General features: G+C 41.1%; 1 protein-coding gene across 1 annotated transcript in view; it reads left to right on the top strand.

Annotated features, from left to right (window-relative positions):
- AK9 (adenylate kinase 9) overlaps positions 1 to 23,248 on the top strand; it is a 216,128-nt gene extending 192,880 nt beyond the window's left edge. The window contains exons 32-41 of the mRNA XM_003255556.3: positions 1,142 to 1,355; positions 6,478 to 6,679; positions 9,068 to 9,214; positions 9,322 to 9,542; positions 17,082 to 17,278; positions 18,348 to 18,517; positions 18,751 to 18,849; positions 20,885 to 20,987; positions 22,239 to 22,353; positions 22,773 to 23,248. Coding sequence (XP_003255604.1) covers positions 1,142 to 1,355; positions 6,478 to 6,679; positions 9,068 to 9,214; positions 9,322 to 9,542; positions 17,082 to 17,278; positions 18,348 to 18,517; positions 18,751 to 18,849; positions 20,885 to 20,987; positions 22,239 to 22,353; positions 22,773 to 22,975 — 1,671 coding nt within the window. The 3' untranslated portion in view covers positions 22,976 to 23,248. The remainder of the gene's footprint in view (positions 1 to 1,141; positions 1,356 to 6,477; positions 6,680 to 9,067; positions 9,215 to 9,321; positions 9,543 to 17,081; positions 17,279 to 18,347; positions 18,518 to 18,750; positions 18,850 to 20,884; positions 20,988 to 22,238; positions 22,354 to 22,772) is intronic.
- Positions 23,249 to 23,488: the final 240 nt, after the last annotated feature.

The raw sequence follows: 23,488 nt of genomic DNA, 5'->3' as shown, positions 1-23,488 counted from the left end.
CCAAGAATTATAATGTTGACACTACCATTGATCTGTAACAACTGTCTTGAGGTAGCTCTCAGGGAGGAGCAATATTGCCATACTATTTCACACCTACTCTGTCAAGTCCAGGAATGGCTGACACTTGCCCATCTGATGCTATAAAAAGATATTCAAACGTAGCATTGATCAATTGCCCAGTCTTCATCATCACCAATGCAAAGATGTGGAACCACTCCTCCAACTTCATTCCTACCCACACCTTAGGTTGCCTTTTATGGGTATTTTTCCCTTTCATGATAGCTCTTAATGTTTATGTGAGTGGGATTTGAACTATACAAAAATATAGAAGAGAACCCAGTGGGATTTGCCCTACTAGTATACCCCCAAAAGATAACCCAAGAACCCAATTGTATTAGTCATCTCTGGCTGCCGTAACAAAATACCACTTGGTAGCTTAAACAACAGAAATTATTTTCTCACAGTTCTAAAGGCTAAAAGTTCAAGATCAAGGTGCCAGCAGGGTTGGTTTTTCTGACAAGGCAAGACCTGTCTCCTTAACTTGCAGTTGGCCACCTTCTATCTGTGTCCCCATGTGGCCTTTTCTGTGTGCCCACCCCCATGTCTCTTCCTCCTCTTGTAAGGACACCAGTCCCACCAGATTCAGGTTCCATCCTTCTGACCTCATTTAACCTTAATTACCTCCTTTATTAAAGGCCCTGTCTTCAAATGTAAGTCACTTTGGGTGCTAGGGCCTCAAACAGAAATTGAGGAGGTAAGGGAGAAACAATTCAATCCATGACATCACCTTAGGAATGGACCTCTTTGTGAGGATAAATTGGCCTGTGAATAAATGCAAACAACCTTAGGCTCTTTGACAGAAACATTCAGTATACATTAAACACACTATAAATGAAGTAGAAGGACTATAATTGTCATAAACTGAAGGCCAATTAAGAACTATTGCATTGATTACATACGGCTGTAAAATAATGTGTACTTTTCCACAGTTGTTTAATATTAATCTTTGATTATAATTAGTTTTCTTATTCTGTAAGGAAATTTTTTTTTCCTATGTCACAAATTTTTTTTCAAATGTGTTTCAGGGAAGTGCTGTAAAAATTCAAACTAACTTTCAAATTCAACTGTGTATATGTTGCAGCTAAGTGAAGGAGAGACAATCAAGCCAGTTGAAAATGCAGAGAATCCAATTTATCCTGTAATCCATCGTCAGTATATTTATTTTTTATCTAGTAAAGAAACAAAAGAAAAATTTATGAAGAACCCAATCAAATATATCCGCCAACCCAAACCTAAGCCTACTGTGCCCATTAGGATTATAATTGTGGGGCCTCCAAAATCTGGGAAAACTACAGGTGAGCTTATGTTTGCCTTTGTTTTCCTCAAGCATAAAAGAATCTGCTTGTACCGGATGTACATGGCAGGTCAATTCACCAAGACACTGGGTTGTAGCAGAAAAAGACATTTAATTGTAGGGTGGCTGAGTGAGGAGATAGGAGGAAATCTCCAATCTGTCTCCCTGAGGAATTTGGGGCTAGGGTTTTTAAGAGGTTCGGAGTGGGCTGAATTGAAGTGCAAAAATCATTGATTGGTTGAAGAATGCAGGGTGAAGTTATGGGACAGGGAGATGAAGAAACTGACTTCTGCTGATTCGGTGGGGGTTTTAAACCTCCTCTTGGTGTCAGCTATTCTGCTGGCATTTAGGTTCTGCTTAAGGAATTCCTTAACAACAGCCTTGTTATTCTAACATCAGAGATCCTATCTTTCTTAAACAAAAGTCTTGTGCGTCTGACATCAGAAATCCTATTTATAGGAATGATGGGGATGCCAGTGATCAGTAACTACTGCTATGTGACTTTCAGTTACAAGGAAGTGGGTCAAAGGTGCAGCCTGATTCAGGCTTATTATAACTATATTTCTGTCTAGAATTCTTGTTAATCCTGTGAGAATGACTGAAAACTAGTGCCACTTCTTCAGAAAACCAACTATCAAGATTGACTCAAAACGAGATAGAAAACCTAAATAGACCAATAACCATTGAAGAGAAGGCATTCAAAAATATAACCCAACTCTGAAATGGCCCAGAATCAAATTGTTTTAGACAAAAATTATAGCAAATTTTCAAAGAACTAAAAACTCAAGAGATAATGCCTGTATTTTTATAAGCTCTCCCATAGCAAGGGGAAAGAGTAAGTTTCCCAAGTTATTTTTATTTTCTTTTTTATTAAGGAATATGGTTCATACAGTCAAAAAGGCATATAGGATACAAACCCATTTTTTAATTAACATGACCCTAATATCAAAACCTAATCAAGACAATACAAGAAATTACAAACTAATATTCATAATTATAGTCAAATATTCTAAGTATATAAAGTATATGAAAATATTTTATAAATATAATTTACTATACTAGGCACAGTGGCTCATGCCTGTAATCCCAGCACTTTGGGAGGCCAAGGTGGGAGGATTACTTGAGCCCAGGAGTTCAAGACCAGCCTGGGTAACATAGTGAGACCTCATCTCCACAAAAAAATTAAAACATTAGCTGGGAGTGGTGGCACATGCCTGTAGTCCCAACTATTTAGGAGGCTGAGGTGGGAGGACCACTTGAGCCAAGGAAATTGAGGCAACAGTGACCCATGATTGTGCCACTGTACTCCACCCTAGGCAACAGAGTGAGAGCCTATCTCAAAACAAGTAATAATAGTAAATCAATTATCTTAATCATTGCTGGAAAGGCATTTGATAAACTATATTCCTGTAATGTTTTGTGTAACTTTGGACTTTCAGGCAAATAGTCCAAAACTTGGTTGGTTGTAGTATTTCAAGACGACATGATAACAATAAGAACAGTGGGTGGTCACAATGAGAACAGAATGGAAATGGCAGATATAGGATACATTTCCAAGGAAAACAGTAAGTCTTAATGACTGACTGAATAGAGAACAAAGAAGAGAGATAAGGGAATTTTATGTTCCAGCTCTTCAGATGAAAAGTTTATTTTGGCTTTATAAAGTTCTTAACATGACAAAAGAGTCTATAATTGTTACAGGAAAGGGGTCCAGAACCAGATCCCAAGAGAAGGTTCTTGGATCTCACACAAGAAAGAATTCAAGGCGAGTCCATAGAGTACAATGAAAGCAAGTTTATTAGGAAAGTGAAGGAATGGCTACTCCATAGACACAGCAGCCCCAAGAGTTGCTGGTTGCCCATTTTTATGGTTATTTCTGGATGATATGCTAAACAAGGGGTGGATTATTCATGTCTCCCCATTTTAGACCACATAGGGTAACTTCCTAATGTTGTCATGGCATTTGTAAACTGTCATGGCACTGGTGAGAGTGTGGCAGTGAGGATAGCCAGAGGTCACTCTCATTGCCATCTTGGTTTTGGTAGGTTTTAGCAGGCTTCATTACTGCAATCTGTTTTATCAGCAGGGTCTTTATGATCTGTATCTTGTGCTGACCTTCTGTCTCATCCTGTGACTTAGAATGCCTTAACTGTCTGGGAATGCAGCCCAGTATGTCTCAGCCTTATTTACCCATCCCCTACTCAAGATGGAGTTGCTCTTGTTTGCACGCCTCTGATATAATCATATCCTAAATGTTCACAAAGATAATGATATTTTCCAAAGACAGCAGAACGTTGACATGCAAAATAAGATCCCACATCCAGAGCACAAGGTGAACATGTAGATTACCTGATATCTCATTTTTTTGTTGAAATGGTGGTTGATTTTTAGCCAGGCGCGGTGGCTCACGCTTGTAATCCCAGCACTTTGGGAGGCCGAGGCGGGCGGATCACGAGGTCAGGAGATCGAGACCACGGTGAAACCCCGTCTCTACTAAAAATACAAAAAAATTAGCCGGGCGTGGTGGCGGGCGCCTGTAGTCCCAGCTACTCGGAGAGGCTGAGGCAGGAGAATGGCGTGAACCCGGGAGGCGGAGCTTGCAGTGAGCCGAGATTGCGCCACTGCACTCCAGCCTGGGCGACAGAGCGAGACTCCGTCTCAAAAAAAAAAAAAAAGAAATGGTGGTTGATTTTTAAATAAGGTGTCAAATTTTAGGAGCCTAATTATTGTTAGAACTTTTAAAAAAATAGATCTCATTCCAGCATTTGTGCAAAGCTGAAGTTACGTGCTCTGTGGCTCTCACAGGAACTTCCTTATTGGGTGGTTCTGATGGTGGTCCCTGGGCAATCGTCATCCTCATGGGATGAGTAGAGTTCTGAGTATCCTCCACCCACTGCTATCTCCACACAGTGCTCAGGCAAGGAATATACACACAACAGAGCACACCCACATTTACTAGCTACTAGAAGCCATTTATCTGTCTGTTGTCTCACTCAGGAGAAGCCAGTGTGAGTCTTCTTTCAGCCAGTGTCAACATCTATGTAACCTTGGACAAATCAGTTCCCCTCATCTATAAAATTGGAATTTCAATATCCATTCCACCCACCTGATGAAATAGTTAAAAATATCAAATAAAGTCACAGAAGAAAAATTCCTCATAGGCTGTAAGTCACTATTAAAATGTCAAGTGTGCCATTATACATTTTAAAAATTATTTCCTAGAGGATTAACTGAGATCTAACTGTATAGAGTATGCTATGCTGATTGCATCATGGAGTCCATAAATGGACAGAAAGGGGAATGATACAATTCAGTGAAACAGGAATATTATATTGTTATTTGGGGCATACTACCAGATAGTAAGAGTACATATAAGATGACTTGCAAAGCTCTCAAAAATTTTGCCACCTCATGCAGAAGAAAGAAAACGCTTAAAATTGGTTTGTTAAGGGAAAAAAAAAAAAAACAAGCAGATTTGGCTCATTAGCCAGCTCTATAGCCACATACCTGAAGTACTGTTAATGACTGAACTTTGACAGTTATTAGTTCCATAAAATAGGGCAATTTTAATTTTTGAAATTTCATTGAGAAATGTGAAAATTAGCTTGCTGTTGATATCATTAGCCAGAGTCTAAAACTAAGGTGAACTGATAAGTTTGTGAAATGAAATAAATTTAGAGTTTTGTTTTTTACTATCTATTGGGTACTACTGTTCTGGTATCTTTGGGTTGGATCTTTTCTGGCTTGAAATCTCTGTGGCTGCAGCACCTTTGCCCAAATTCTTGTCCTGCATCCAGGAAGAATGAAGTAGGCAGACAAGTGAAGAGTAAACAAGACAAACATGAATTGAGTGTTGTAGCAGCTCAGAGGAGACCCACAGTGGGTGGCTCCTCTACTTCGGCAGGTCATCTGTCCAGTGTTCAGTTCTCAGCAGAGAAGAGGCCCTGGAGAGGGTAGCTCCTCTCTGCTACTGGTTGTCTTGATGTCTGCTGCTCTCAGCAGAGAGGAGGCCCTGGAGAGGGTGGCTCCTATCTGCTGGCAGGTCATCTCTGCAGCTCTCACCAGAGAGGGTAGCTCCTCTCTGCAACTGGTTGTTCTGTCATCTTCAGCTATCAGCAGAGAGGATACTTCTCTCTGCAGTTGGTCATCCTGTCCTCTCCAGCTATCAGCAGAGAGGGTACTCCTCTCTGCAGCTGGTCATCCTGTTATCTCTCTGCCCTCTTTGTCTTCTGGTCGTCCTCTCCCCTGCTCTGGCTGAGCCCAAGGCTCTTATGGACCCCAGAGGGGAGGAAGTGCCTGCTGATTGGTCCATGGGTGGCCCTGGGTAGGCCCAGAACAGGCACCACGAGTCCCCACTCCTGTCCACAGACTGGCATCCCGGCCCCCAGCCTTCAGGCCCTCCCTGGCCTCAAGGTAGGGCCTTACTGGGGACCCACCCCCTTCTGCCCAGGAATCAATCTGCCACCCACTGCCATTTATGGCCCCTGGGGCTTGGCCCCAACCCCTGTTCAGAGATGGGAGTAGGGCCAGGAGCAGAGAGAGGCCAAGCAGCGGGAGCAGACACCCCTGAGCCTGCAGGGGTTGGGGAGGTTCCCAGGCCCCTGAGGATGCAGGCTGCAGAGATGCAGAGATGCCTGGGTCCTGCACCTGGGAGAACCCCCCAAGCTGCACCCAGGGAGCTCCCACCCCGCCAAATCAGAAGGGGCAGGGTTCCTGCTTGTCCGTGGCTCCTGCCTGCTCCATGGAGCAGGAGGCCCAGAGCTGCAGCTGTGGATCAGGTGGCTGCAGCTGCATCCAAGAGGGCAGGTCTTACCTGCTCCTGGCTGCCTCCAAGAGCACAGGGAGGCTCAGACCCATAGCTGCAGTTTAAGTGACTATAGCCACGCCCAGGAGGATGAGGCTGCTGCTTCCTCCATAGAGCAGGAGGCCTGGGTCTGCAGCATGGTTTGGGCAGCTGCAGCCAGTGTGATGGCAGCAGCCACTGCCATAACTATGTTTGCTACTTGGGGGACAGGATCATTAGAAGCCCAAACCTGAGCATCATGCAATATACCCATGTAACAAAACTGCACATGTTCCCCCTGAATCTAAATCATTTAATTTAAAAGTTTTATGTTTTTCAGTTGCCAAAAAAATTACAAGCGAATATGGGTTAAAGCGTTTATCAATAGGAGGAGCTTTGCGTTATGTACTAAACAATCACCCAGAAACAGAGCTGGCACTTATGTTAAATTGGCATCTTCATAAAGGAATGACAGCACCTGATGAACTGGCTATTCAAGCCTTAGAACTTTCTCTGATGGAAAGTGTGTGCAATACTGCAGGGTAAGTGAATGGGGTGAGAGGATGGGACAAAGGGAGTTAAATCTTTCAAGAAACTGCTCACTCATGATTTAAAACACTTACATAGGGCTTAAAGCTCTTGTAAGGGTGTGATCTACTTCTCTCAAACTCTGGGCACCTATATGGTTACATATTTGAATTTTCTGTCAAGCAAAAACTTGACTTGAAAATTCACATGCCAGATTAGCAGGCAGGCCCCTTCACTCTCTCCAGCAACCCCTGAGTTGTCCAAAAGCCTTCAGACTTAAACAAAGGAGGCTGATGTGACTTCCACACTCCAGGAGTTCTTCTCACTGCCCCATGAAGTTATGGAGAAGTGTCCCTTCCCCATCCCCCAGGTGCTGGTCCAGTGGAGATGGTCTATGTCTGGCCCAGCTCTCTGCACGGGTAGCAGTGCCTCTCCCTTAACACCACATTCGGACAAGAGAGCTATGCACTTGAGCTGTCTTTTCCATTTACACTTCTCACCTTTGCTCCTCCAGCACAGCCACGGGCCATACCCAGTAGTAAAAGCCCTCCCCCTGAAACCTCAGGCCCTGGTCTTGAGCACAGGTCACTGACCTAGAACCCCCCTGATTTACTCAAGGTTTTCTATTAGGAGCCTCCTTGCCTTTCCTTGTCTGTGACCCATAATTAAGTCCTTGAACAGTTCTCGAGTTCATTTACTGGGGAGCAGCTTCTGGGGTGTCAGACTTTATCCCCAGAAAAGGCCCGGGACTTACCCAAATTGAATTACCTCCTCCCTGGTGTTCAGCTTTGCATAAGAAGGACCTCAGTGAGGCAATCATGGTTGAGTCAAAAAGATTTCATTCCACCTTAATACCAGGACAATGACTGCTCATTCACCCAGAATTTCCCTAATCCTGAGGGTCACTCAAGTGACTCTTCACAGGACAAAGAAGTTGAGCTACTCTTAATTAAAAAAACAACAATTGCACCCTCATACATTCTCTATGAGGCCAGCCTAGCCAACAGTCCCCTCTGCTGTAGAATTGTAGGCCAGTGCCTAGAGACTCAGCTGTTAGAAAAGAAAAACTTCAGCTGAATTAAATTCAAAGGAGTTTAAGCAATGAACAATTCACAAATCGGGCAGCCCCCAGAATCACAGCAGACTCATGGAGACTCCAGCAAAGCCACATGGTGAAAGAAGATTTATAGACAAAAAAGGGAAATGATGTACAGAAATTGGCAGTGAGATACAGAAACAGCTGGACTGGTTACAGGTTGGTGTTTGCCTTATTTGAACACAGTTTAAACACTTAGCAGTCTGTGAGTGGTTGAAGTATGGCCGCTGGGATTGGCCAGGACTCAGTTATTGTTACAGGCACATACTCCTAAATTAGGTTTTCAATCTTGTCTGACTATTAAGCTAGGTTACAGTTCATCCACAAGAACTCAAATATAGACGTATGGCCGTATTTAGTTTGCTTTAACAGCTGGAAAGCACTGAGGCAGGGAGTCCTGTGGCTTAGGTCAAACCAAACTTCCTCATGACCACCAGCTAGCATGCCCAGCTTGCTCCCACCTCACAGGGAGTTTCCTGAGCTTGGGGGCCACTCCTCCTAGAAGCTATAACCAGCCTTTTTTTTTCCTCCTCTCAGTTTGATAGTGACAATCTCATTATCTCAATATATCTCAATCTATTGAACTAGTTTAAATTTTCCTTGTCATTTCTGCTCAGAGGCATGCATCATGGGTCCTGATGGAATGATTCCCACTCAAATATTATAGGGCCACTCTCACCAACTCTCCCCCAGCTGCACTCCCAGCCTCCTCACAGAGCATTTACTACAAAAAGCAAGCTGAAAGCACACATTTTTTTTTTCCATATTGACTTAGTCTCTTACTAAAATACTACTTCTTCAGCATCTAATATGTACCAGGTCCTACTCTAGTTGCTTTACATACCTGATCTCCAATCTTTAAAACAACTCTAAGAGTTAAATATCATTTCCTCTCAGAAAGTTCAAACCAGGTTTTAAATCTAAAGTTCTCTGCCTCTAAAGCTATACTCTTTCATGTTTAGATTAACAGTACCAATTGAACACAATGTTCAAGGTACTGTGGGAGTTATCTCTCAAATTCTGCCAAAATCTATCTCCAGCATGCTGAGTGTAGAAATTCAGAGCTCTCTCCTACGCCCACCTTCTGAACTGTGGTTTGGATGTGTCCTGCCCACTTCATGGCTCTTGGCCTGACTGAGATTAAAGATGCAGAGATGAAGAGGGCAAAGTGTGAAGAAAATAAATTGAGTTACATAAGGAAAATCATGAGCTACTCCTAAAGAGACATACTGGTTCTGGAAGACAGAAAGGAAGTACGAGAGAAAAAGAAATGTGGAATTTTTATTTTCATGTTTTTCCTTGTTAGTGTTGTCATCGATGGATATCCTGTAACTAAACATCAAATGAATCTCTTGGAAGCTAGGTCAATCATTCCCATGGTCATCTTTGAATTGAGTGTGGCTTCCACGGAGATTTTCAAAAGATTGCTCCTAGAAAAAGAAAATGAACAAAGGTAACGTGCATGATGAAGACAACAAAAAAGGAATCAACTGTAATAATACAGGGGGAAAAGATATGTTTTTAACAGCTTTTTCCATTCTTTCTCTGTGTCTCTATTAGATTGCCTTATCCATTGCACAATAGTGCACAAATTATAGCTGTCAATAATGTAAAGTATCACAAAAATATTGGTGAGATTAGGCAATATTATCAAGAACAGCATCAGAACTGGTATGTGATTGATGGATTTCACAGCAAATGGTGGGTATGGAATGAAGTCATTAAGAATGTTCAAATGGTGAATAAATACATGCAGACATACCTGGAAAGAATAAAAGCAGGTAAGATAGCACTTTTTAAGGTAGAATAAAATATTAATTTAAAGTGTAAACATGCCTGACTCGTGTTACTGTAATTCATTCCATTTGAATATGAGTCAGGCATGACTTAATAAGTATTTCATATATATAGTATTATCCAATACTACCCACATATACGTAGTATTATCCAACACTACCCACATATACGTAGTATTATCCAACACTACCCACATATACGTAGTATTATCCAACACTACCCACATATACGTAGTATTATCCAACACTACCCACATATACGTAGTATTATCCAACACTACTCACATATATCTAGTATTATCCAACACTACCCACATATACGTAGTATTATCCAACACTACCCACATATACGTAGTATTATCCAACACTACCCACATATACGTAGTATTATCCAACACTACCCATATATACGTAGTATTATCCAACACTACCCATATATACGTAGTATATATATATATATAGTATTATCCAATTATTGTGATGCTATGGTCTGAAATTTGTATCACCCAAAATTCATATGCTGAAACCGAATCCCCAGTATAATAGTATTAAGAGGTGGGGCCTTTAGGAAGTGGTTAGATTAAGAGGTGGGGCCTTTAGGAAGTGGTTAGATCATGAAGTGGTTAGATTCATGCCCTCATGAATGGGATTAGTGCCCTTATAGAAGAAGCTTGAGGGAGCCTGCTTGTCCCTTCTACCACATGAGAATACAGCAAGAGAGCACCATCTATGAGGAACAATGCCTCGCCAGATACCAGATTTGTTGGTACCTTGATTCTGGACTTCCCAGTCTCCGAAACTGTGAGCAATAAATCTCCGTTGTTTATTAATTACCCAGTCTGTAGCATTTGGTTATAGCAGCGAAAATAGACTACGACATGTGGGCATGTTTGTTCTAATAAATGACTGCCACTACCCAAGCTATCATTTATTGAATGTCTATGTGAATCTAGGACATAAAAATAATGCATAATCTCTCACTAAAAGGGTATATAGTGTTTGGAATAGTAAGAAGCTATTTTTCAGAATGTGTGGAGTAGTTATACGGGTACATGATTGCAGAGTGACACCTGGCAAAATTTTATTTAAGAATCTAGAATTAAAATTATTTTTACTATTTACACCCATTATAGTATGATGTAAATGTTGAGTCCATAAAAAAATTAAGCTTGCTCATTAAAATGTCTTTTAATCTATATTAGGAATTCACAGAAGCACGTTTGATTATATATTCTTGTTAAATAGTTTATTGATTGTTCTCTGAAAATACACAAAATACAAGGAAAGTTATCTACATCTGATATCTCTAAAAAGAGTGATGACTACAAAGATATGATCTGTAGGGTTCTCACAGACATCTGTTTAATGATTTTGTTTAACTTCAGAAACTACAGAGAAGTTATGATGAGGTTTATGGGAGCAATGTGACTAAGAGAGTCCTGTACAAAGAAGAATGCAATGAGGATTCCAATAATAACTGCATCACTGTATCTTGATTTGCTTCATCATGTGGGCATAACCAGTATCTCTGGTTCCTGTTTGTTTACAAATTGGGAATCTGTTTTCACCTAAAGATCATAAGGCATGAAGATAAAAGTGCAAGGGAAGGGAGAATTGAGTTTTTAGAAATATCTCAATAAGTTCTGAGTGGGATAGCACTGGGAAACACTCCACAGCAGACTTTGAAAGCGAAAGCTGTGCCTCATTCATCTTTCTGTTACTCTATTTCACCCTCCCTGTCTTAGACTGGGTTCCCTAGAAACAGACTCAAGATGAAAAGTCATGTGCAGAAGTTTTATCAGAAAGTACTTTCAGGAGTAGAGTTGCCAGATTTAGCAACTAAAAATACAGGACACCTAGTTCTTTTTTCTTGAAAGAGTCTCACTCTGTCGCCCAGGCTGGAGTGCAGTGGTGTGATCTCTGCTCACTGCAACCTCCCCTTCCCGGGTTCAAGCGATTCTTGTGCCTCAGCCTCCCGAGTAGCTAGGACTACAGGTGTGTGCCACCATGCCCGGCTAATTTTTTGTATTTTAGTACAGACAGGGTTTCACCACGTTGACCAGGCTGGTCTCAAACTCCCGACCTCGGGTGATCCACCCTCTTCTGCCTCCCAAAGTGCTAGGATTGCAGGTGTGAGCCATCATGCCTGACTGACACCCAGTTAAATTTCAATTTCAGATAAACAATAATTCTTTAGTATAAGTATATCCCAAATAATTGCATAGGGTATACTTATACTAAAAACTATTAATATTCATTGCTTATCTGAAATTCAAACTTAACCAGGCATTCTTTAATTTTATTTTTTGAGACAGGGGCTTGCTCTGTTCTCCAGGCTGGGGTGCAGTGGTACAATCATAGCTCACTGCAGCTTTGAACTCCTAGTCTCAAAGGATCCTCCTGCCTCAGCCTCTCCAGTAGCTAGGACTACAGGTGCATGCCACCATGCCCAGCTAATTTTTAAAATGTTTTTATAGAGATTGGAGGTGGCAATCTTACTTTGTTTCCCAGGCTGGTCTCAAACTCCTGGCTTCAAGCGATCCTCTCACCTCAGCCTCCCGAAGTACTGAGTTTATAGGCATGAGCCACTGCAACCAGCAGTGTCCTTTATTTTATCCAGCAACTCTAATCAGGAGATACACCTGTGGACAAGTCAGGATGGTCAAATTGGGCAGAAGGAGAAACTAACCTGCAGTGTGGTGGGAACAGAAGCCCTCAGTAGATCCTGGGGAAACACTGGTGCTGGGAGGGACCTTCAAAATATCCCAAAGTGGGGGGAGGGTCCAGGCTTTGTATCCTCTCCACCCTCGCATCAGCCTGCCATTGACCGCAGGCCACCCTGGGAGGGAGTATAACTTGTGTAGGCTGTGACAGAAGGGCAATTTCCAGTCCGGCTGTGAGCAATCAGCGCCAGGTGCCCAGCAGCTGCACGGTGGGTGTGTCAGCCCTGGAGAGGGAACTGAGGATCCACTACATGATTCCAGTGCCTGCCTCTGCCACACATAGTTTCATCTCAGTGAAGTCTGTCCTGTTCTCTTCTGCTTCAGCATCTGCCTGATAATCTAGCCTGTACCTGATTGTTTGAATTTAGTTTTGATTTTTTTCATGCTCTGTTTCCTTTGTATATTGTTCAAATGATGGTCTCCTACCAGGAGGCCAAGGTTTACCCTGATCAGTGAGATGGTGCAAGGCTGGGGCTTAGAGGAGTAAAGAGATTCCTCCTGCCACATTCCAGAAGAGGGTACACAGACATTGCCAGATGTCATCAAGAATATCCCAATAATTAGAAAAAGAGACATTTGGGTGTCTTTTGAGACTTGAAGTTGCATTATTCTAAATTACCCTGTCATTAAACCTGTCAGGATTGGTGAGGTTCAGTACATCTGAGCTAAAGAGCAACCTAGAAATAGATAGTATTAGAATACTATAGCACCACGTAGTATATAATAATATTTTGTATTATAATACCATATACCTTAATACTATATATTATTGTACTATAGTACTACATATTATAGTACCACTATAGTGTCATAGTAGTGTAATATTCTTTGTAGAAAATCAATATTGGAACTTCTTAGCCTTTTCATCTGTGTCATAAGCAACAGATAGAATAGTGTATTTGTTATCTATTGTTTCATAACAAATTAGTCCAAAACTTAGCAACTGAAAATAACACACACACACACACACACACACACACACACACACACATACAGTTCCTGTGGGTCAGAAATCTGGACACAGTTTAACTGGGTACTCTCTTACAAGGCTACAGTGAAGGTGTCAGCCAAGACTATGGTCTTTTCTGAAGGCTCAACTGGGAAAGAGCCCACTGCCATGCTCACTTGTGTGATGTCGGTAAGATTCCGTTCCTTAAGTGTTACTGGACTGAGGACCTCAGTTCCTTGCTGGTTGCTATTGGCCAGAGGCCACCCTCAGTTCCTTGCCATGTGAACCTCTCCAACATGGCAGCTTCCTTTATCAAGTGTACAACCTGAAAGGGCAAGAAAGAGTGTCCATCTTTTGTAATTGTTTTACTTAGGGCTGCTGAAACAAACTGCCACAAACTGGGTGGCTTAAACAACAAAAATGTATTGTCTCACAGTTTTGGTGGCTAGAAGTCCAAAATCAAGGTGTTGACAGGGCCATCCTCTGCCCGAAGTTTCTAGGGGAGGATCTATTCCATGCCTTTCTGTTTTCCCAGTGTTGCCAGAAATCCTCAGCATTCCTGAGCTTGTGGATGCATCACTCCAGTCTCTGCCTCTGTCATCACATGGCGTTCTCCATGTGTGTGTCTTTGTGTCTTCACATGTCATTCTCCCTTCTGTATCTGTCTGTGTGTATTTCTCTGACCCGATTTCCAAATAAGGTCATATTCATGGGTACTGGGGGTACTTCAATATATCTTTTTGGGAAACATAATTCAGGCCATAATGGTAAACTAATCTTGGAAGTGACATCCCCTCACTTTTGCCATATTCTGTTTATTAGAAGCAAGTTACTCAGTCCAGCCCACACATGGGGGAGGAGATTACACAAAGGCATGAACACCACAAGGCAGGGATCAAGAATACCACTGGAGTCACATCAGATCAGCCCACCCTGTGGCTTCCAGTAATACACATGATATATGATATGGTGAAGGAATTCACAATCAGATTTATGTTCAGATTAATCGGGAAATTGGGAATGTTAAGTGACAATAATTTTATGTGGTAAGATATGGTAAGGTTCAAAGTCATTTGTTTTAAGGCCAATAATGCTCTCCTAGAAAGCCCTCTGTTAACTCTGTGAAACAGGCACAAAGACATTCAGGAGATCCCACCCAGCTGGCTCTCAGCTCTTCAGAGAAGACCAGAACCTAAGGATACAATCAGGATTCATTCATGGCTGGTATCCTTTCTTCTGGGACTCAGAAGTTGAGTTGGGGATTCTAATTGACCTATGTTGACTCTGATGAGTCTTAGATGTTACAATTTGGAAAATACTGTCACTTTATCAGTTTATGTCCTAAAGACCTTGTTGGGAATAGTGCTGATGCCACACTGATGGATTCTTTGCCTTCAAGAGATGAATGGAGGATGAGAGCCAATAAGCAATGGTTTTAAAAGCCTGCCTTATTGAAGGAGGGCTGTGATTGCTTAAAGAATGCCAGTTAATAAAGATCCCTTCATGTTGTGTATGTTCCTTTCCCCCTCCCCTATTCCCTGTTTAAAAGCAGGATTGTGGAGAGATTGCATAATGGAAACCTCTTTGGGCACGGTTTCCCAACCATCTCCTTTTCAGGATTACATGTGGCCTTTTGAAGAGTGGAAATGGTAGTTGGTATCAGGAGACATCATCTTCTGGGCCCCCACACCCTCCTCCCCAGTACAGGCAGGCAGATCAGTGAGGCAATCACGTGACATGACACCTCTGGCCTGTGATTACGAAATCCAAAAACTTCTAAAAATACCAAGTTTAGTTATAAATCATTTGAGGGCAAAACTTGACATGAGCTGACATATGGCTATTTATAGTCTTTTTATGAAACCCAGTAAGTGGGGAAGGGTCATCCTATTTGGTTGCAGAAATTTCATCTTATTGATTACAGGGTGCTTCTCCAGACTCTGTGAAGGTGTGATGTATTTCTTTTCTTTCATTTTGTTTGTTTGTTTGTTTGTTTGTTTGAGACAGTCTCACTCTGTTGCCCAGGCTGGAGTGCAGTGGCTTACTGCAGCCTCCACCTCCCGAGCTCAAGTGATCCTCCCACTTCAGCCTCTCAAGTAGCTGAGACTACAGGCATGTGCCACCACAGTGGGCTAATTTTTGTATTTTTTGTAGAGACAGGGTCTCGCCGTGTTGCCCAAGCTGGTCTTAAACTCCTGGGCTCAAGCGATCTACCCACCTCAGCCTCCCAAAGTGCTGCGATTACAGGCGTGAGCCACCACACCTGGCTGAGTGTGATGTATTTCCAAAATCTAAAATATTCTGAATTATCCAACATATCTGGCCCCAAGGGTCTTAGATAAGGGATTACAGTTCTGTAATAGTACATTTCAGATGAGATCATTTCTATCCTAGCAAACAAAAAACAAACTATGATTTATGCTTCCTAATTTTATGGTTAATTTAGTATGTTCCTAGGCATAATCTTTTAAAAAGGTAAAACTTTGCCTTGGTAAAAGGACAACTAACAAAATGTACTGGCTATAATAAGTCATTATAACTAAATAATATATATTTATTTATACACATATGTATATACATATGTATCAATATACATATATATACGTATCAATATATACAACTATATAATGAGTTATAACTCATTATAACTAAAATGTATTTAAAAAGTAATTTTATTTTCTATAACATCTTATATTGCTTTGAAGTCCCCATTCCAGTGGAGTATTGGAGAGAAAACTCTCTTTTTTACGTGTATACTTACATTTTTGTTCTGGGTAAGCACAGAGAGAAAACTCTTAATCTTGTTCATTAAAGGAACTTGGGTACTTTCTTTTTAAAATCTCCTCTTTAGAATAAAGCCAATCACTTTTGGATAAATGTTTGTTTTCCTTCTCTTAGGTGGGATCTGGGCACAGGGAGAACTTTGTGTGAGTAACATCATGTCAACAAACTATTTGCACTTCCTGAACTCTAGCCCATAGGTTTTTTTAAACGTAGCAGGTTTATAAATGTGCTGGTATACACATGTATAAACTGTGCGTGTGTGTGTGTGTATCATATATATAGTCTATAGTAGCTAAGAACTAAAACGGCCAAAACATTCACCAATAGATAAATGGTTGAGTAAACTACATGTATGTTTATACAGTGGAATACTATGCATTGATTAAAAAGAATTAGGTAAATTGGCCAGGCACGGTGGCTCATGCCTGTAATCCCAACACTTTGGGAGGCCGAGGTGGGTGGATCACCTGAGGCCAGGAATTCGAGACCAACCTGGCCAGCATGGCAAAACCCCGTCTCTACTAAAAGTACAGAAAATTAGCCAGCCATGATGGTACACATCTGTAATCCTAGCTACTTGGGAGGCTGAGGCACAAGAATCACTTGAACCTGGGAGGTGGAGGTTGCAGTGAACTGAGATCGAGCTATGCCACTGCACTCCAGCCTGGGTGACAGAACGAGACTCTATCTCAAAAAAAAAAAATTAGGTAAATTATATAAGCTTATATGAAAAGAGGTCAAAGACCATAACTGACTGATAAAAGCAGTTGCAGAATAATGTTTCTAGTATAGTGACACAAGCATACTATATGCAAAAAAGTATATATGTGAAGGTATAGAAAAAAGACTGAAAAAGATACAAATCCAACGGTGATGATTACCTCTCAAGTAAAGTATTGGATTGAAACAATGGAGATGTGAATAGTAACTTTTACTTTTTACTCTATTGTTTGGAATTTTATAATGTGTATGTATAGTGCTGTGTAATTAAAATTATTTTAATTTCTAAAATCATTGTGTTCTCTATGAAAAATATATACATGACAATAGTTAATATGTTAATAATAGGAAAAGCTGCCTGCATTGACAAGTTATGTATCACACCTCAAGAGCTGCTTTCTCGCCTGGGAGAATTTGGACAGTTCTGCCCTGTCAGCCTGGCAGAATCCCAGGAATTATTTGATTGCTCTGCAACTGACTCCTTGGAATTTGCAGCAGAGTTCAGGGGGCACTACTATAAAATGAGTTCTCAGGAAAAACTGAATGTAAGTTTGTTCCTAACTCCAAATATGTACTAAAGAAAGAAAATGTCTTATCTTGGAATTAATCAATAGGAAGGGATAGGCACCCAGAAACTTGGGACCAGGAGCCCCATTACTGGAACCTGTGACTCTGGGACAAGTGAAGCAACTCAGCGGTGAGTTCCAAAACTGCATCCCAGGACATAATTTGAAACATTGCAGGAGTCCAGGGTCAATGATGGGCTGTTGGCCTGGGCCAGCCTAACGGCTAAGGAGAGCCAACAGTGAGTCCCATAAATGGAAGAGATGCTGAACATCAAGGGCTCAGCCCACTGAGGATCCAGGGGGTTCAGCACCCAGGGGTGCTGAAGGGAATCAGAGTCAGTAGAAATGAAGCAAGAGCTGACATATGTCTCCTGAGCTTAATTTTTTTTCTATCGCTAGAACTCTTTATATACCTTATATTTCTGCTTAATGGAACAGAATATAGATTTTGTCTCATAATGTCCACAATTTGATGATTTTAAGATTGGTAGTTGAAAACAAAACAAAAAAAAATCAGATGCCTCTGAACATTTTATTTCCTTGGAGAATTAGAATTGTTGGTCCCTTTATTATGAGATATTGATTTCTTCCTGCTTACTTAAATGGTAATCATAGAATTTTTAAAACTGGAAGTGACATTAAAGGCCATGTATCTGGTCCACCCCTTCCATTTTACAGAGCAATACCTGAAGCTGGAGAAGTTAACTCATCTGCCAAAGGCACCCAACCGGTTAATTACACAGCAGGACAGGAATACGGGCTGGCAAGGGCCTGCTCTTTCCAGTGACTGTAGTGTAGTAGGAGCGCAACAAGTGTTTTTTGTAGGAATGAATGAATGAGTGACTGAGATGAGGATAAATCTTGGATGTGATCACTTGGGAGTATTCCTGTAAGGAACTTCTGTTCAGAGGAGAGGTTATTACAGTTTGAGGAGCAGCAGAACTCTGCTACTGAAAATGGGGAGGGTGCAGGAGAGCCTCGGTGGCCTTCTGATTGGCATAGCATTTCTGGTTTAAATCATGTTGCTACTGGAATTCTTTTTTAATAGAAATTCTTGGAGAACCCAGAATTGTACGTGCCTCCCTTAGCACCTCATCCACTCCCATCTGCTGACATGATCCCCAAAAGACTGACGCTGTCAGAGCTGAAGAGTCGATTCCCTAAGTGTGCGGAGCTCCAGGGCTACTGTCCAGTGACCTATCAGGATGGAAACCAAAGGCAAGTCCTGGCCTTCGTGGAAGTATAGAATGATATTGCTACGCCAAAGAAGTGGTTCATGTAATAATCTTAACATATTGGTCAAAAGGTTGCTATTGTTTAATTGGAAAAATATTCTATTTCTTCCTTGAGCTACATAGGTAGAAAAATAAAAAACTTTTGACTTTTTATTTACAGAAGACTGCATATTAATTATACAATAGAGGTTTTGTTTTGTTTCTTTGGTCTTCCAGATATGAAGCTCTAGTACCTGGTAGCATTAACTATGCTTTAGAATATCGTAATCGTATATATATTTGTGAGAACAAAGAAAAACTCCAGAAATTTTTGAGGTGAGACCATTAAATCACAAATATTTACTGAAAATCTGTGTTGCATGCAACATGCTGGGAACAGGGGAAAGGAGTGTGAGTGTGTGTGTGTGTGTGTGTGTGTGTGTGTGAGAACAAGTACTGGTCCCTGCCATCCCAAAGCTGTCCAGGGTAAGATGGACTTTGAGTGCTTGATAACAACAGAATGTGATGGACTTTAGGGTGGGGAAATGCCTGGACTTCTGAGAAAGTGTAGCCCAAAGGTCTAACTGAATTGTGTGTGGGTGTAAGGTCAGGATAAGGAGTGGGAATTGGCTAGATGAAGGGAAAGAGGGACATGTTCCAAGCAGAGGGACCTACAACAAATCTGGCCTAGGGTATTCCTGAACTGTTAAGAACTTCAGCATAGCTGGATATGATGTGGAGAGGGGATGGAGTGAAGGCGAGGCTGGAGGTGGAGGGCAGGGCCAGAGTGTGGAAGGTCAAGTAAGACCACCATGAAGCGTTTGCGGTTTCATGGACTCATACTGTGCACACAGTTTGTGTCCTCATAGTGATCCTGAGGGCAATCTGAGCACACTGACTGATTGTAAGTGAGGTTGGTGTTGGAATCAGATTTGCTCTGGGGTCAGACCACTACTAAAGTGTAGACCATGGGTTAGAGTCAGACCACTACTAAAGTGTAGACCATGGATTGGACTACCAGTGATGAGGCTGCCAGAGTGATCTTGTCTGAAATATGATGGCATGTTTGAGCTCATCCATAGTTATGTGGGGAAGGCAGCGGTCTTGGGACCACACCCTGAGAAACACCAACGCATGAATGTCAGAAGAGCTTACAAGGGAAACTGAGAAAGAAGAACCACAGAGACATGAAAGGAGGGCCAGGATGAGGAGGGTTGAGGGAGGCAGAGGGGAGGGATGGCATGGCAACAGGTTTAAATGCTTCTCAGAGGTCAAGCAAGACAAGGGCTGAAAAGCGTTTGAGATTTAGGGTGTAACAGGTCATTAGTAATCTTGCCAAGAATGGTTTTGTCAAGTGATGTGAGAGGACGTGACTACAGAGCTCCAAGGAGCAGAGCTGAGGAAACTGAGCTCTTGCCTGTAGTCCAGAGGCACAAACAAACACAGTGCCTACAGCAGCCAGGAGGCGAGGGACCCGAGGCAAGCAGGCTGGGTGTGAAGACACAGGAGTCAGGGGGCCTGGTGCAAACTGGACTGCACATGGCCGGCTGAAGGGACCAGAGCTGCCCATCTACTGCTGGAAGAAGCTGGAAACTATTATTGCTGTTTAAATTGTTCACATTCCTAAACATCCACATCTGATTCAAATTTAAAAATAAAATACATGTGGATCAAATCCCATCTGCAGATAAAATTTGTGTGGTAGCTTGCAATCTCTAGTGAAGCCACTGTTTGAAGAAGTTTAATTATAAAAAGAGAAGAGATGTTCGTTTCTGGAAGGCATATAGGATTTAAGGAGTAAAAATGGTTTTTCTTTTTTTTTTTAATGGGGAATTATGAAGATGTTTAAATGCATATGCACAGGAAGGACCCAATAAAGAAGGAAGTGGCAAAGATGCCAGGGCAGGGAGCAAGCAGTTGCTGTAGTAAGATGCCTGGAGAGAGGGAGCGGTGGGACCAAGGGGCCTGGTCTCAGATGGGAGGCACCTCCACATGGGAAGAGAACAAGTGGGTAGCTCTGCTTGTGATGGGCTGAGGAAGTCCCATCCCGATGGCTTCTCTGAGTACAGCATGGCATCTGCCTGGGGGTGAGGGGGCATTTGGGAGAGTCAGAAGTTTAAGGAAAATAAAGAGAGTTTTATATAATTGCTGTGAAAAACGAGAAAACTGAGACGAGGTGAGTAGGGCTGGGTACCCAGTTGACATGAGTGGCTGTGTACTTCCAGGAGCCCCAGCCTTCCCACTTGTATCATTTTCTCCAGTGCAGAAAAACAAGTAGTGAACTTTATCTTCTAATAATCTCTTGTCTATTCCTATATATACACGCTGAGTACAACTGTGAGCATCCATCTAATGAACTTTGTGTTCTTAGGTCGCCACTGAAATACTGGGAACAGAAGCTTCCACACAAGCTTCCCCCATTAAGGGAACCGATACTTCTTACTAGTCTTCCTTTGCCTGGATATCTGGAACAGGTTCTTTTACTTAATTTTGTGTTATGTATGTTAGAAGAATACAGTGACTTCTTCTTTTTAACACTAATTTTTATTTTGGGAACGATAAAATTCAAGGCAGAGTTTTCTGATTTTAAGCTGCAAATTCTCTCAGCCTATTTTGTTCATATGTAGTGGTTAAAATAAAATGTGTGAAAATCCCCTGCTTCCATAGCTAATTCCCAAATATCTGCACCAAAGTGAAGAGAAAGTAGAGCATCACAAAATTGTTTCCATTTGAATTAGATATGTAGTTTGGTTCTCACTTTTGAATTTCAATGTCTGTGAAACTTTTCATAATTTGAAATGTGCAGATTCAGTCCGTGAGAGGGTCATTCACTGACTACTCGAAAGAGTGGAGTTACAGTGACACAACCAAACCAAAAAGCCCATATTTTGCTCCACATCCAGATAAAGTCATTTTTATTTACTGTTATTTATTTATTCTATTTAAGTTATACTTTATTTATCCAAGTATAACTTTTTAAGAATAGCAAAACTTAGCAGCAGCCAACCGCTATCTTTACTATTTTATTTTATTTTTACTATTTTTAAAGCTTTTTTTTAAAAAAAAAAGTCTACAAAATAAATGCTTAGGGCACAATTTCAAACCTTTGTCAGCAATTCTTAACCACTCTGATTTTTTCAACTTGCCTATAAGGTTAGCCTTCAGTCTGGTTTAACATCAAAATGCCAGATGAGGCCTACCCATAGGGGAGTATTCTCATGAAGGCCAATTTTTATCAGGAGGGCCTCTTACCTTCTTCTGGGCTCTGGAATCTTGCCAGCACTGACTACTGTGGTCTCTGGAATTCCTTGTCAGGTGGCCAAGGGTCCTCAGAGTGGGAGGCAGTCTGGCCATTTCTGAGAATGAAAGCAGATACGGGCCAAGATATCGCAAAGCCTAGGGTCCCCTTCTTTCTTCTCTTAACTTTTTGTTATAAAAAATGTCAAACATATAAAAATAGAGAGACTTGTGTAATGAAGCCCATACTCCTATCCATCACTCAGCTGACACTAAGTCAGTTTGTAATTTTCATTTTTCCTAATCAAATATATTTTGTATTTCTTTCCTGTTGGCTTACTGGTCATCTAACCATATTTATAAGCCTCATCCCCACTCCAGGGGGCTATTTGAGGCAAAGAAATAATATTTGCCTCTTTATCTGTTGGCACTAAGAAAAGAAACCAAACTCAAGTATACACAAAATTTGAATTGTTCCCTCCCTGCAGGGTATTGCAACTTCTCTAATTAAAGCAATGAATGCAGTGGGATGCTTAAAGCCCAAGTTCCCCTTTTTAAGTATAAGGAGATCTGCACTGCTATATATAGCACTTCATCTCAAAGGTATGTCGTTTTTAATGATTTACTACTCAGAACAAATTTAACATTAATGGTAGTAGAAGTGATGAATAGGATTGTTAAACTGTGTTGCCTGCTTGGTGAGAGAGAGAGAGAGAGAGTGTTAGTAGCAAATACAATACAGGGCAAATATTTTAAATAAAATGTCAAAGTTAAAATTCTGTTTTCAAAGTAAGGACTATGAATAATACAGTCAGCTGTCGATAATCCATGCCATAAAGAAGGGTGAATAGAGGCAATTATGACCTAAAACAGAATAATCTCCAGATTTTATTTGAGATTTGGATATCTTCTCGACCATAACTATGTAACTAGCTCAATCACACATCCAGGTCTCTTTCTCTTTCATTTAATGACTCACTAACTAGCAGAAATTATTCATAGTTCTGTGAAATTTTCTACAGCATTTAATCCCAAAGGTTCTGCATATACAAGAAAAAAGTATAAGAAGAAGATGGAGCAGTTTATGGAGAGTTGTGAACTCATAACATACCTGGGTGCCAAGATGACCAGAAAATACAAGGAACCTCAGTTCAGAGCCATTGACTTTGACCATAAGTTAAAGACCTTTCTCTCTCTCAGAAATATAGACCCAATTAATGGGTAGTTTACTTAGGTAATAGCAGCCTGAATCTCAAGAGTTATCTGAAAGTGATAGAGGGAAACTGAGAGAAGTAGATTGAAAATCTGGGCCTCTTGGAAGTACTTGTGCCTTCTGAGCAAGGTACCATGGCTGCCAGACTTCAGGTGAACTCAAAGGTCTTCCAGCCAGGAAGGAGCACTCTTATGGAAACATAAGTTTTAATACAATTTTAAAATGTATTGCTCTTTGCCTGAACTTTGACGCTTTAACAAAACAAACATTCTATTTATAATTCCATATAGAAAAGTTAAGTGACTTATTTAATAAATGTATTATTTTCCTTTTTAACATTTTCAGTAGAAAAGTCAGTCTCTATTAAAATTACTCATTAAATGTTAGCTTTAAGAAATACATTTAACATTGTTATAAATGAAACCAAAATATGGGTTATACATTTTACATACAAAATTGTTTGTGAACTTTGTGAACATAAGATATTATCATCTTCCCAATAAAATAAATGGATTTTGCAACAAC

This window comes from Nomascus leucogenys, chromosome 3, assembly GCF_006542625.1.
Source record: "Nomascus leucogenys isolate Asia chromosome 3, Asia_NLE_v1, whole genome shotgun sequence".
In the NCBI taxonomy this organism is placed as follows: domain Eukaryota; kingdom Metazoa; phylum Chordata; class Mammalia; order Primates; family Hylobatidae; genus Nomascus; species Nomascus leucogenys.
The sequence above is the reverse complement of the archived record's forward strand: the minus strand, read 5'-3'. Positions and strand labels throughout refer to the sequence as shown.